The following is a 12254-nucleotide window of genomic DNA, read 5'->3' as shown; positions in this document are numbered from 1 at the left end:
CTCAACTTCTAGAAACCTCACCACACACAGAGAGCTAGACCTTTATTTTAGGCAAAAAATGAGCTATCAGCGCAGTTTCACTTGCTTTTACATAGAAAAAAGGCACACCTGAACATTTTTCTACTTCCAAACTTCTTTTACAAGTGCCTTGAAACCAAATGTGAACAACTGGCTGGGACATTCAGCAACATGGCTATGATGCTTACAGTAATAACTGCAGCTGGCACATCCCTCCACCCCACCACCACCACTGCTGCCAACTGCTGGCTGCCCAGCACAGGCCTGGCTTCCTTCTTAAAGAGTTCATTTCATTTAACACAAAACACAGATCACTATGATGCTTCTTATGAATACTTTAATGAAAACAGAGGACCAGCTGTTCAGATTCAGTCAAGAAACCAATGCTGAAATAACAACCCTGACGCTGGGGCCAATATAAAGGCAGCAGATTCAGCTCCCCAGTTTTTAAAAAGAATATTCTTGCCATGCCTTCCCATTATAGGGCACCAGAAACTTGGTGAAAATGAAACTGAAAATTGAACTGAAATTGTTCATAGTTTGTTTTCTTGTTGCTTGAAATGTTGTTTAGGCATTTGCTTCACTTCTTACATAATGAAATAAATAACTCAAGAATTACAATAAAAATGTGACAAACAACAAAGTAAGGATTGAGTACTTTAAGTTCACAGTAGAAGAACATCATGTCTTATAATTTCCCTTGGCAGGACTGAAACAGACAGTACGTAAAATCTTTCAAAGTGCCCTAGCTACTTTGGCACCTTATTGTCATTTACAGAAAAAAATTAAAGCACTTACACAAACAGAAATAAATCTCCTAAATAAAACACAATGACTTTAAAAATTTTGACTAGTGATAGATCAACATAAGGGAAACATAATTCCCTTCAGCTATTTGAATTAGTCCTAGGGCACAGTAATTTAAAATTACATAGCAAGTCAGTGTCAGGTTAATGCTTTAATCTAACACTATCCTTAAAAATCCACACAAAACAAAAATAATAAAAAAAAATCCCAAACACCAAAACCCAACACCCAAACAATACTCAGATCTGCCTATATTTATAATTAGGTAACTAATAATTGCTATGTTGCAGAATCACAACTGTCAGTAAAATCCATTACAGTGTGAAAGGCGTGCTCTGCAGAGGTTCATTCTCCGTACTCTATCTGTGCCCTCAGCTCTTTGGAGAGGTAGTTGACCAGCACTGCTGTGAGCTTCTGCTGCAGACTAGCATTGCCCATGACCAGAGCAGTCAGCTGAACGACATCAGTCCAGTCTAAGTGCCTGATAACATCAACAGCTTCATCATAGAGTTTCTGCTGCTCAGTAGGAGGCAATTCCAATAAAATCTGAGGGACTGGCTTGAACTGTCCAGAAGTCATCCAGGCACCAAGCAATCCACCAAATGCTCCACCTAGAAAAGACAGAGTTGTTAGTCTTTACCAGTTAAAGACTGAAATCCCATCCACAGCCTTCATCAACAACGTTCCCACCTTTATTATCTGTCTTCTTTAACTAGGTTTATACACAATACTCAAAGCACTCAGAAGGATTTCTAAAGCACTTTACATTCACAGCAATCACAAAGAAACTCTTTACACAACCAATGCTAATAGCTTCAAGCTAGAAATCAGAAACAGAACACTCCCCAGGACACTGGTCTCTTTAAGATAAGCTCTACTACTAAATAAAACCATGCCCAAGGAAAACACCAGACAACTGCCTTATCAGTGTCATTAACACTACTCTTACTAAAGACTGACAGACTGATCCAAGCTTTCTGCTTCTTTAGAGTCACACACTGCAGCCTCTACTCCCATGAAGTCCAGCCCTGAAGGTGCTCAGAGACCAAACCCATTAGACACATTCATGCTTTCATCTACCAAACCCACACCCCACCCACACCAGCTGGACAGGACACGCTCGGGGTCATCAAGGTAACAGCAGAGGGATCCTCTACAGCTGCTGTGACTGGGGCTGCTGCTGGGGAAGCAGCCTGGTAGTCCTACACACTGTTCTCCAACACCAGCCTGACCTGCATCACAGCAACTCGCAGGACTGACACCTGCCCAGAGCACTCACCCTGCTGAAGGAGGGAGAGCCCTCACCATGGAGAGGTGTCAGAACTCACCCTGCCTCCAAACTGCCACCCCCAGCAACTGCTCCTAAAAAGTCATTTATGCACTCACAGGGATGCAGTTTTTCATTAGACAAAAATTCTGTAATTTGCAGCTTTTCCTCAGTTGGGAGTTTTTCCCATGATACCACAGAATTACTTGAAAGCCTACGATGGCTGAATTCATCTTCAAGGGACTTTTATGAGAACATCAATACCTGATTTAGGGGCACTTAATGCAAAAGGCACTAAAAGTATTGATGTCTAAGCTCCACATCCATTGGCACAAGATTTGTTACATGATCACACTTTTTCCCCCAGGCAACACACCCACAGTCCATTCTTCTCAGAGCAAGCAGTTCTTAGAAAGCAGGATTGCTCCAAGTTCCTCCAGTTTCTGTTGCAGATGGAAGGTAACTCATCCTCTAATTCTTAATGCAAGGCAGCAAGAAGCACAATGCCTGCTACCCAGTCCCACAGCCATCCGGGCTGTTTGAAAGTGCAAGTGAAAGTATTTAGTGTCCTAAATACTCAGGGTTATTTATATATACTTGGGACTGGGAGACATTACCAAGGCCTAAACAAACACTTATGAGGGAACACATCCAAGAATAACTTCAGTGTTTCTCATCACCTCACTCAAGAATGAGACCACTTACATTATTTCATTATTATCTTTATTTCTGATTTTAAGCTTACAAATTTCTTACAAAAGCTTAATTTCCCTTCTTTGTCCCTGACAGCTTCAGTCATGTTTGTCAAAACACTATTTTGGCTATTAATTAAGCTTTGTACTTGTAATAGGAGTAAGCACATAGCTTCACTTTGCATTTTCTGTTATCACTTCTCACATACAATTTCCTTATTTTTTTGTAACTCAACCTTGCTAACCCTCACACAGGAATATTGCAATTCACTCCAATACCAATAGGCCCGTGAAATTGCTGGAATTGCTTGCAGGAGTAAGGAGCATTCAAGGACCAGAGCTGACAGGACTTCACTGACAAGGCAGCTTTTAAACTAGACAACTCTTAATTCAAGAGTTACAGAGGAGAGACAGCTCTTTACTATTAGACTTCGGTTTTCCTGTAATTTTGCATACCAGGAAAAAAACCAAAGTGACAGGGAATAATGAATCCCAGAGGACAAAAAGTTCATCAAGAAATTAATTGCAGGAACTTTTAAAATAAAGAAATAAACATAATTTTTAAAAAGATCATTCGGAAGATGATCCTGTCCCATGCTAAGGCTAAGAATGCTTACTCACCTCACTCTACACCCCAGTTTTCTTTCTTCTGTGCCACCAGCTACCAACATCTCCCCTACTGCTGCCATCTGTGCTCCTTCCCCCTGCCTCACTCCTCTCCTCTTCACTCCCCACTGAGGCACGAAATCCCAACACTGAATGCCCCTTTCCTTCAACCTACACCTACTACACAGACTGCCTAGTTTCTCTGCTCAGGGATTTAACCACCCTCTTGTTCCCAAAGTAAAACACACTTACCTACAGCGATTCCAGGGGGACCTCCCATCAGACCCCCAAGAAAGGCTGTGGCACCTGCCAAGAGTGCTCCCCGACCGGAGTGCTTGACAGCAGCTTTCATCCCCCTCGCCTCAGACACGTGGCAGAGCAGCTGCATCACATCATCAACAGGGATGGGCATCTTGGCGAGTTAAGATCCTGGAAAGAACACTGTAAGTTATCTTCTGATCACTGCAACAGAGATTAAATCTGGCTGCTAAACGAATTTTAGGAATAAAATCAGTGTTCATGAGTCTGTAAGACAAAAAGGACAGACACACAGAAAACACCGTGTGCAAAACTGCTTTCTCTTTCGGTTCTGGGAAAACTAACTCTACTTCAGATAACTGAACTGTAAATGAATCCTCAGAGGAGACCAGAAAAAACTGGCTTTCCCAGAAACGTCACAGAATATTCTGAGTTGAAAGGGACCCAACGAGGATCATCAAGTCCAGCTCTCAAGTGAATGGCCCATACAGGGATGGAACTCACAACCTAGGGTGTTACTAGCACCATGCTCTAACCAGCTGAGCTGAGAAATTCAGTGATTCTATGCTATGTAGTTCTACAGTATATGGCTTTTGCCTTGAGCAATTCTCACGTGTGTTCAGCATCACATGCAACTCTGGGAAAAAGACAAAGCAGAGCCTCACTCTACCACAACCAGCAGACTGTAAATGACAAATCAGTCAGGTATTTTCTCCCTGTCCTAATTCTTGCTACAAATCAGCTGGTTATTTTTACATACCAGTTCTTCTCCCTGTTTTGTTACAGGCTTAAATGCTTCCATGCTGATTTCTGAAGGTGGAAGGCTCTCTGTAACAACCAAAGAGCTGAAGAAGGGAATAGATTACAGAAGGAGTCAGAGGAAAGAGCTGGGACTGGGAATAAATGCTCTGGAGACAGCCCATCAGAAATGCAGGGGTGTATGCTACAGCAGCCAGGACTCAGAGCCCACACACCAGACAACTCTCACCTAAGAGGAGGCAGAGACACAGGACCTGTTACACACTCTGACATGTCCTCAACAGAGGGCAGAGACCTGTCCCTGAGAATGAGCCCTCTGAGACCAAAACTTTTCCACCCCATTCACTTGCTGCTGCTGCTGCTCATTTAGCAAATACCTCCCATCCTACACACCAAATGAGGAAAGGGCTTGCAGGGATAAAAAAAAAAAGTATTCGATAGAATTAAAAATACAATCACATATACACAAGCAGCAGATTTCTTGTTGTACATGTAATATCAGCACTATAGAACAGATGAGCGTTTGATTTTCAGCCCCTAGAACATTCTTATCCCAGAGCATGTGCAATACATTCTCAGCCCACACCCACCTGTCTTCAAGTCTTTCTTGAATAGATCTCAGTGCAAAGTGAAAGTGGAGTGGTATCACACCATTTTTCATATTAAAAATTAACTACTGTGGCAGCAGAAGCTTTCTTTTGCAGTAAAATGGCTGACTGCAAATCATCCACGTCCCTGCAGTATCCAAGCACTGCTGACACTAAACAAAAGTCTGGGTTTTGGGAAGGGACTGCTTATACTCCACAGCAGCAAAGAGGCACAGTAGGAAATTCATCAAATAGTTGATTTCTCTCACTACTTCATTCATCTTCATGCCAGTCTAAAGAAAACATCCTAGTGTCATCATTTTACCACTGCTGCTTTTGGGTTTTTGGCAGGCCGATGACACAGCAGTGGAACAGCATGGCAGTGTGTGCTGGTTAGAGACAGCAGAGCGACACGCTCTGCTTCCGGAGTTACACATCATCTCATTCCATGGGATTCAAGCTCAGAGTAATAAACAAATGGCTGCTCTGTCTGACCTAAAATAGGGAAAAAAACCCCCAACAACCCAAATATACAGCTGGTACAGCTCACACTGCCAAGCCTGGGAATGATGGAAAATGAGATGATAAAGTGTTTGCCTTTACCCTCCTAGCAAAGGGTGAGCAGTTTGCCACTCAGGAGTAACCTCCTCACCAGCACCAGGCAGCCTTAAGTGCTGCAGGATTCACTTCCTCCCCTCAGGGAGACAGAAGGTGAATCGTGCTTGTCCTGCACCTCCTTAGCACGCCTTAGGACTAATCCAATGTGCTGAAATGAATTTGCATCTTCTCTTTGGGCTAAACCCAACAAATGTCTCACATGAAGCTCTACAGCATGAAGGCTCTGCAGCACGGGCGGGACAACACGTGTTGGGAGAGCTGACAATACACACGGCTCTCACTGAGAGTGTTACCTGCTTTCCCCCAGTAAAACCAACGGAATTCCACAATTTCCTAAACCACTCTCACTGTAATAGATGTGAAATGATGTTTTGTGAGCAGAGACACCAAAAGCTGAAGCCCCAGGCTCCTGCAGCAGGCCGAAGCTGCCTGCCCACAGAAAACCACCCGCATTGCTCCATCCTCCACACAGCCGACACCAGGACGTGTCCTCACAATGACGTGGCATTGCAAGCAGTGCAAAGGTGATCAGCTCTACCCTGGGGTTCCCCTGAATAAATAAAACACCCTTTCGTGACCAGCTTCACAGTGCAATTGGCCTAAAGGTGAAAAAACCCAGACTGTAATAAAAATAGAAGTCACACTGCTATCTGGTGGTGTACAGAGCATGGCAAACACACGAATTCATACCTGCTTATCAGGTAAAGCAGAAACATGCTGGAATGCAAGTAACTATAAGCAGTCTTTCCATAGTGAATTACTTTACAGTTTTACTCCTCTCAAGAAGAAAACACTTCCCTGAAGGAAATTTCCACTCGTAAAATCAACACTTATTTGGGGTTTTTCGGCTTGACTGAATAAAGTTCTTGACACAGAAAAGCTGTTCCTGCTTAATTCTGAATGTGAGCGAGCATAACACTCAAAACTCTCAGACATTACAAGGAGCATTCATTTCTCTGAACTCTTACAAGTATTTCTATGATCTCTTAGCATATTCACTGTATTTTAAATCCTGCAGTGAACATTAGTGAATAAATAGCTGATGCACAGCACATACAAGTTGTCTTTTTTAAACTGTACATACAGAGCACTAGTGGGAGCCACTGAAACATAAACCACGTATTACAACATGTAAAGTAATCCCAGATTCCTACATTCAGCACAAAGACACAGATGAGTGGATCAACATCGTAGAGATGTTTTACAAAGTCATACCAGTAAGAATTTCTTGGAAAATTTCGGGTTCCAATGAAGAATCAAGGTGCTCAATCAGGCAATTTTCAGTGAGCAGTACTTTTTTAATCATACACTGCAGGCCATCAAAGCAGGATTATTTTCACAATACAATAACAGACAGAATAGAACAAAAAGAGCTGTAAGTTTTGTGTGTCAGAGGTAGAATCAGATGATAGCCAAAAATATTTATAGACTCTGACTGTGTAACTGACAAGAAAACAAAAGTGCAATTTGATCCTATTACCAAATTATTCCCTACAGAATTCAACAGATGTTAAGAAACACCAGGATTGTGAAATACTGGATTTGCTCTAATGGAGAAACAGAAATGTCAACAACATCCTTAAGACTGTGCCCAGCTTTCAGAGCTGTCAAGAGGTCCCTCCAGCTCCTAACTGACTTCACATGGCACTGGGAATCTTCAGCACTTCGAGAAAAAAACAAAACCAAACCCAAGAGTTTTGGAACACGAAGCCATTGAGAAACCACGATTTGTTGTTTAACTGACCTTCCTTTGTTGTTCTACTGCATTCCTTTTACATTTGTGGTCTCCCCCAAATACTCATCTGAGATATCAGACTCTCTACTTTTCTCTAAATTAGACGATGCTCTCTCTTTCACGTCAAGGATAGGGGATCAAAGTGAGCAATGATCCTGCTCTCCCTATTCAAAGGGAATGGTAACATCATGTGTTTGTATCTCAACTTTGAACATACAACCAACAGGTTTTCCTAAGAAGAGAAATGCCATATGAAGAATTAAAATAACAGCATTGTACCCAATTCACTCAAAGTCCTGCTAATGCAAAAAATTAAAGAGGGCCCTCAGATTACCCTGTGGTGTGAACCTCATTTCAGCTCTTCCCAATTTTACACTCCCATCTCATCATCCTACTTCGCCCTTCACAGAGTGATGACTTTGACAAGCAAAAGCACTTTTAACCCTTGGGTTCACTGTCCTTCCCAAATGAACACCTTCCCAAATGTCCCCACAGAAGATATTCTAACCAGATATTCTAACACAGCCTGGCCCACCACCCAGCTGTGCTCACTGCTCCTTACAGACTCTTACTGAGTTAACTGAGAAAACTCTTCAGTAAACATCTCTGCAATGTGCACAGCACAAAAAACCCCAAATTCCAAACCTACCAGGCAAAGAGGACATAGATCTAAGTCCCCTTACCTGGAGCTATCTTCATCGTGGTGGACACCATTTGGTGATAAGCAAGGATGTGAGGTGAGAATCTCCACACAAGTGCTAGAAAGCATACAAGTGCTTGCTCTCTGTAGATCTTCAAACTGGTTCACTTCAAGGGCTCAGCAAACATTTATGCAAGCACGTGTGTCCAGGAGATCACACAGGACAATTTCTTGTCTCAGTTGTACAGCAACAGCTCTATCTATACTGCAACTTTTTATAAGGAACATCAGAACAGCACTGGAGCAAAACCAGTACCTTGTAAAACAAAGTACTCAGCAGCTGAGGCAGACTCAAGAACACGACTTCACAAACAACAGTGTGCACAGAGATGTGACCTGATGATTGACCAGGCCAGAGGTTCACTAACTATTTCAATAAAATCAGGTGGACAGACAGGGGATCAACATATTCCCATCTGCAAAGAACGACTGTCTCATCACTGGTCCATACACACACCGTCGGCTTGAGGAGCACCCGTGCTCCTAAATCATCACTTTCTGAAAATCCTACCTTTAGAGCCTGGTCTAGTACCCGAAATCCACAAAGCAGGTGGTCTGTCTGATTTAAATCATGTCTGGCATGGGCAGCCAGTAAAACTTGGTTTAAATACACTAGTTTTAAAACTGCTCTGCATTTGTGATTTTAGGTTATTTTGCTAAGAAGGGTTTACTCCTCCTTAGTGGTGTAAAGATTAAAACATGCTGATTGCCATTCTTATCTCAGCTTTCAGTACTCTTCTTTCCCAACCACGAGGATTCACTAAATCTACAAATATTTACTGTAATAATATAATTATGTTGCTGACTATATATTTATTCAGATGTTCGATTTTTTAGTTTCAATTATATTAGGAGAGGGTAAAAAACTCTTGTATTTGCTAGACAATCTGAATTCAATTGAAATGCATAAAAGAGCATTTTAATATTGTTTTGTAAGAACTGCATTGCTTACTTCTGTGTATTTATCAAAGCATGTAAATTTATCAAAGCATTTAATTGGTTTATTTAACACAAGAGGCAACAAATTTACTCATTAGATTAGAACAAACTACTTCTAGGAACACAGAAGATCACTGTACAAGGCCCCCGGATGCCTAAAAATGCAGGTAAATATTCAGTGGGAACTATGTCATTCCACTGATATAGAAGGAAATTTGGCATCTAACCTGTCTAGGCACATAGGATATCCAGTTCACCTGGTCTGCTGAATTACAAAGTATCTGTGAAAGACTGGCCATAATTCCTTCCCACCCGGAAGTTTTACAGATATACTCAATGTCTTTCCAATTTATAAATTAAGAATGATTTTTTTTCCATTTCCTAGCCAGTTTCTCCATTTTCAAGGCTGTGTTCAACAAAGTTCCAGGCCACTTCCATCAGCTAGCTGATACTGGAGCCAACAATCAGACTTAGAGTTAAGAAAGAAAAGAGAGCTAAGAAAACAGAGCTGTTCCCCTGTAGAGGTTCTTAGTGAAGCACAGTGCAGTGGTATCTTCAAAATCTAAACTAAGCCTGAAAATTAAAGATGTTTTCCCTGACTCACTGCAAAAAAACCATAAAACTTCACCTCATTAAAATTAATCAACGTGTTCTGAATGTTTCAAAATTTATTAAAAACGTTATGACTAAAATAGGCTGAGCATAAAATGTAATTATGAGCCCTTTCAAACAGACGAAATTTAATTACACTTCAGCCAGCTTTTTATTTATTTTCCTACAGCGCCCCGTTCCAGGTTTACTATTGCTCGAAGAGACACTCCGGCCTAAACGTGACTTGCGGGGTGCGAAGAGGAATCAGGGGTTCACTCAAACCGCACCGGAGTTCCTCCAAACCCCACCCGAACCCACCTGGGCGCGTTCCTGGTCACCGGCTCCGGGCGGCCCTGCCGCGGCCGGCGGGCTGGGCTGGGCGCCTCCCGGCCCTGATGGTTCCCTGAGGCAAAGGGGGGTTCGCTGGGGCCTGAACGTCTCTAAGGGTGTAATCCCTGTATCCAAAGGATGCCCCCGGCTCCAGGGACGGCCCCAGGGGCTGGAGCGGCTCCCGCGGCCCCGCAGCCCCCGGCGGCGTCTCCGGGCCCTCCCCGGGGCCGCACACGCGAACCCCGCGGGCCGGGCCGGGACTGCCCGGGGAGCGGAGCGGGCACAGCGGGGCCCGCTCGGGCTCAGCTCCGTCCGCCGCGGCCCTTCCCTCCTTCTCTCCTCCACCTCCTCCTCCCTGCCATCCTCCTTCCCCCGCCTACCTCCGCGGCAGCGCCCGGCTCCGGGCCCGGCCGGTCACGACACTGCGGCGGCGCCGGAGGAGGGGCGGCCCCGCAGCGCAGCCGCCGGCCCTGCCCGCGCCGGGCTCACACCGTCTGGGCTCGCTGGGCTCGGCCGGGCTGGCACCGCCTGGGCTCGGCCGGGCCCGGGAAGCAATCCCGGCCCCTCCGCGCCTGCTCCGCGGGCACCGGGCTGTGCAGCCGCCGCCTCCTCCCGCTCCCGGGTCCGGCTGCACCTCTGGGGACGCTCCCCGGCCCCTGTGCCGGGTGTGGCGCTGCCACGAGGGCAGGGGACAGGCCGAGGTGCTCAGGGGGATGGAGCCGCCTCTCCCGCCAGGAAAGGCTGGGAGGATCGGGATTGCTGTGAGGGCTTAGGGGTGACCTCATTGCGGCCTTTCCGTGCCCGGAGGGAGCCTACAGGAAAGATGGAGAGAGACTATTTACAAGAGTGACAGGACAAGGGGAATGGCTTCACACTTACAGAGAGTAGGGTTAGATTAGATATTAGGAAGAAATTCCTCCCTGTGAGGGCGGTGAGGCCCTGGCACACGGTGCCCAGGGAAGCTGTGGCCACCCCATCCCTGGAAGTGTCCAAGGGCAGGTTGTACGGGGTTTGGAGCAACCTGGGATAGTGGAAGGTGTCCCTGCCCGTGGCAGAGGATTGGAATGGGATGATCTTCAAAGTCCCCTTCCAATCCAAACTGTTCTATGTTTAAATGATTTTAGGAACCTGTTTGTGGAACAGCACATCGTGATCCCAGCTGAGCTGGCATACAGGATGAGGAAGAGAGCAGCTGTTAGGACATCCCTAGCCCTGCTCTGAGAATTTAATCTCAGAATATTTTTGCGTGGTTTTCACCCGGGTTTGTTTCAGTCACCAGCTTGGTAAAGTGCAGCGTGCCAGTCTGATAGAGCACCACGAGTAATCAAACAAGCGTTACAACAGCTGTGCCACATATGGCTCCTGAAGTATCACACTGGTTTGTAATACCAGTACAATCCCGGAAAAATTACTGCCTAATGTTAAAAATGCTGCCATTTCCTCCAGAATGGGTTATTAACAGAGGGTTTTGGTTTTGTAAACTAAGCCTTCATTATGATTTTGTTTCTGATTTAAGGTAACCCATCTCCCCTCTGTTCCACGTTGAAAAGACAAAAAAGCAGGATGAGGAAACGAAGGAGAAATACAGCTCACAATTTCTGTCCCTTTCCTGTGGCTGCACTGGGGACTTCTTAACCTCCCCATGCTTTATACGATCACATAAAATAACTCTCTGTGTAACAACTCAAAATGTTACAGGTCTACTGGTGCTCTTGATTTTTACGATTTGGATGTAAAAGGCAAATGTAATTCCTAAAATGAACAAAGAACCTAAATGCCACGTACATTTTAAAAAGTAACACCCCAAATTCCAGCTGTAAGCAGCCTTCCAAGGGGCAATATTAAAAGCAATGAAGTTTGCCAACCAGCAAAGGAGGGAATTTTTATCACTTTGTTCCAAAACTGAATGATTACTTCACCACTCCAGTTAAAAATAAACACAGGTTTTAGGGCTACATCAGCAGGTATTTATTAGGTCTATTTTTTAAATATGATAAAAGTTACTAAAATGAAAATGTAAGATAACAATGCAAAGTGTATCCTGTAAGGATATATGCAAATCATGCTACGCTCTTAGACAAACTCGGTCTCTGTTGAAGTCAACGGGAACGCGCTGCCCGGCGGCTCCACCTGGCGGCTTCCCACTCCTCGGGAGCATCTCCTCACCTGCAACCTCAGGACAGCCCCCACCTCCTCCCCTGTGTCCTTGGGAGAGCCTGCACCTCCGAATGCCAGCAGCAACAGCTCTGCTCCGTGCGCCTCCGGCATCTGTGTATTCTCCTTGGTTCTGTCATTTGTTCCAGAATGTATTTATGCACCTCAACACGCACCCTTCACAAGTAACTAG

The 12254-nt window shown here is 44.6% G+C and overlaps 2 protein-coding genes across 5 annotated transcripts; one reads left to right on the top strand and one right to left on the bottom strand.

Moving 5' to 3' along the window:
- Window positions 1-338: 338 nt before the first annotated feature.
- CUNH19orf12 (chromosome unknown C19orf12 homolog) lies at window positions 339-10403 on the bottom strand. 4 transcript variants are annotated; one of them, XM_050311181.1, is made up of 4 exons: window positions 10288-10325; window positions 6828-6921; window positions 3643-3819; window positions 339-1436 (listed from the first exon to the last, which is right to left on the bottom strand). In XM_050311181.1, the coding sequence occupies exons 3-4, from the start codon at window positions 3800-3802 to the stop codon at window positions 1171-1173; spliced, it is 426 nt and encodes a 141-aa protein (XP_050167138.1). In that variant the 5' UTR covers window positions 3803-3819; window positions 6828-6921; window positions 10288-10325; the 3' UTR covers window positions 339-1170. The 4 variants fall into 4 exon arrangements, with proteins under 4 accessions (XP_050167138.1, XP_050167136.1, XP_050167137.1 ...); XM_050311179.1 differs by lacking the exon at window positions 10288-10325 and adding an exon at window positions 9896-10235; XM_050311180.1 differs by lacking the exon at window positions 6828-6921 and having other exon boundaries at window positions 10288-10403.
- Window positions 9148-12254, top strand: LOC126638021 (basic proline-rich protein-like). The gene is made up of 3 exons (XM_050311631.1): window positions 9148-9153; window positions 10045-10668; window positions 11985-12254. The coding sequence occupies exons 1-3, from the start codon at window positions 9148-9150 to the stop codon at window positions 12252-12254; spliced, it is 900 nt and encodes a 299-aa protein (XP_050167588.1).

The sequence above is a fragment of the Myiozetetes cayanensis genome, unplaced genomic scaffold (genome assembly GCF_022539395.1).
Source record: "Myiozetetes cayanensis isolate MyiCay16 unplaced genomic scaffold, myiCay2020 scf16, whole genome shotgun sequence".
In the NCBI taxonomy this organism is placed as follows: Eukaryota; Metazoa; Chordata; class Aves; order Passeriformes; family Tyrannidae; genus Myiozetetes; species Myiozetetes cayanensis.
Note: the sequence above shows the minus strand (reverse complement) of the source record. Positions and strands in the feature narration are given on the sequence as shown.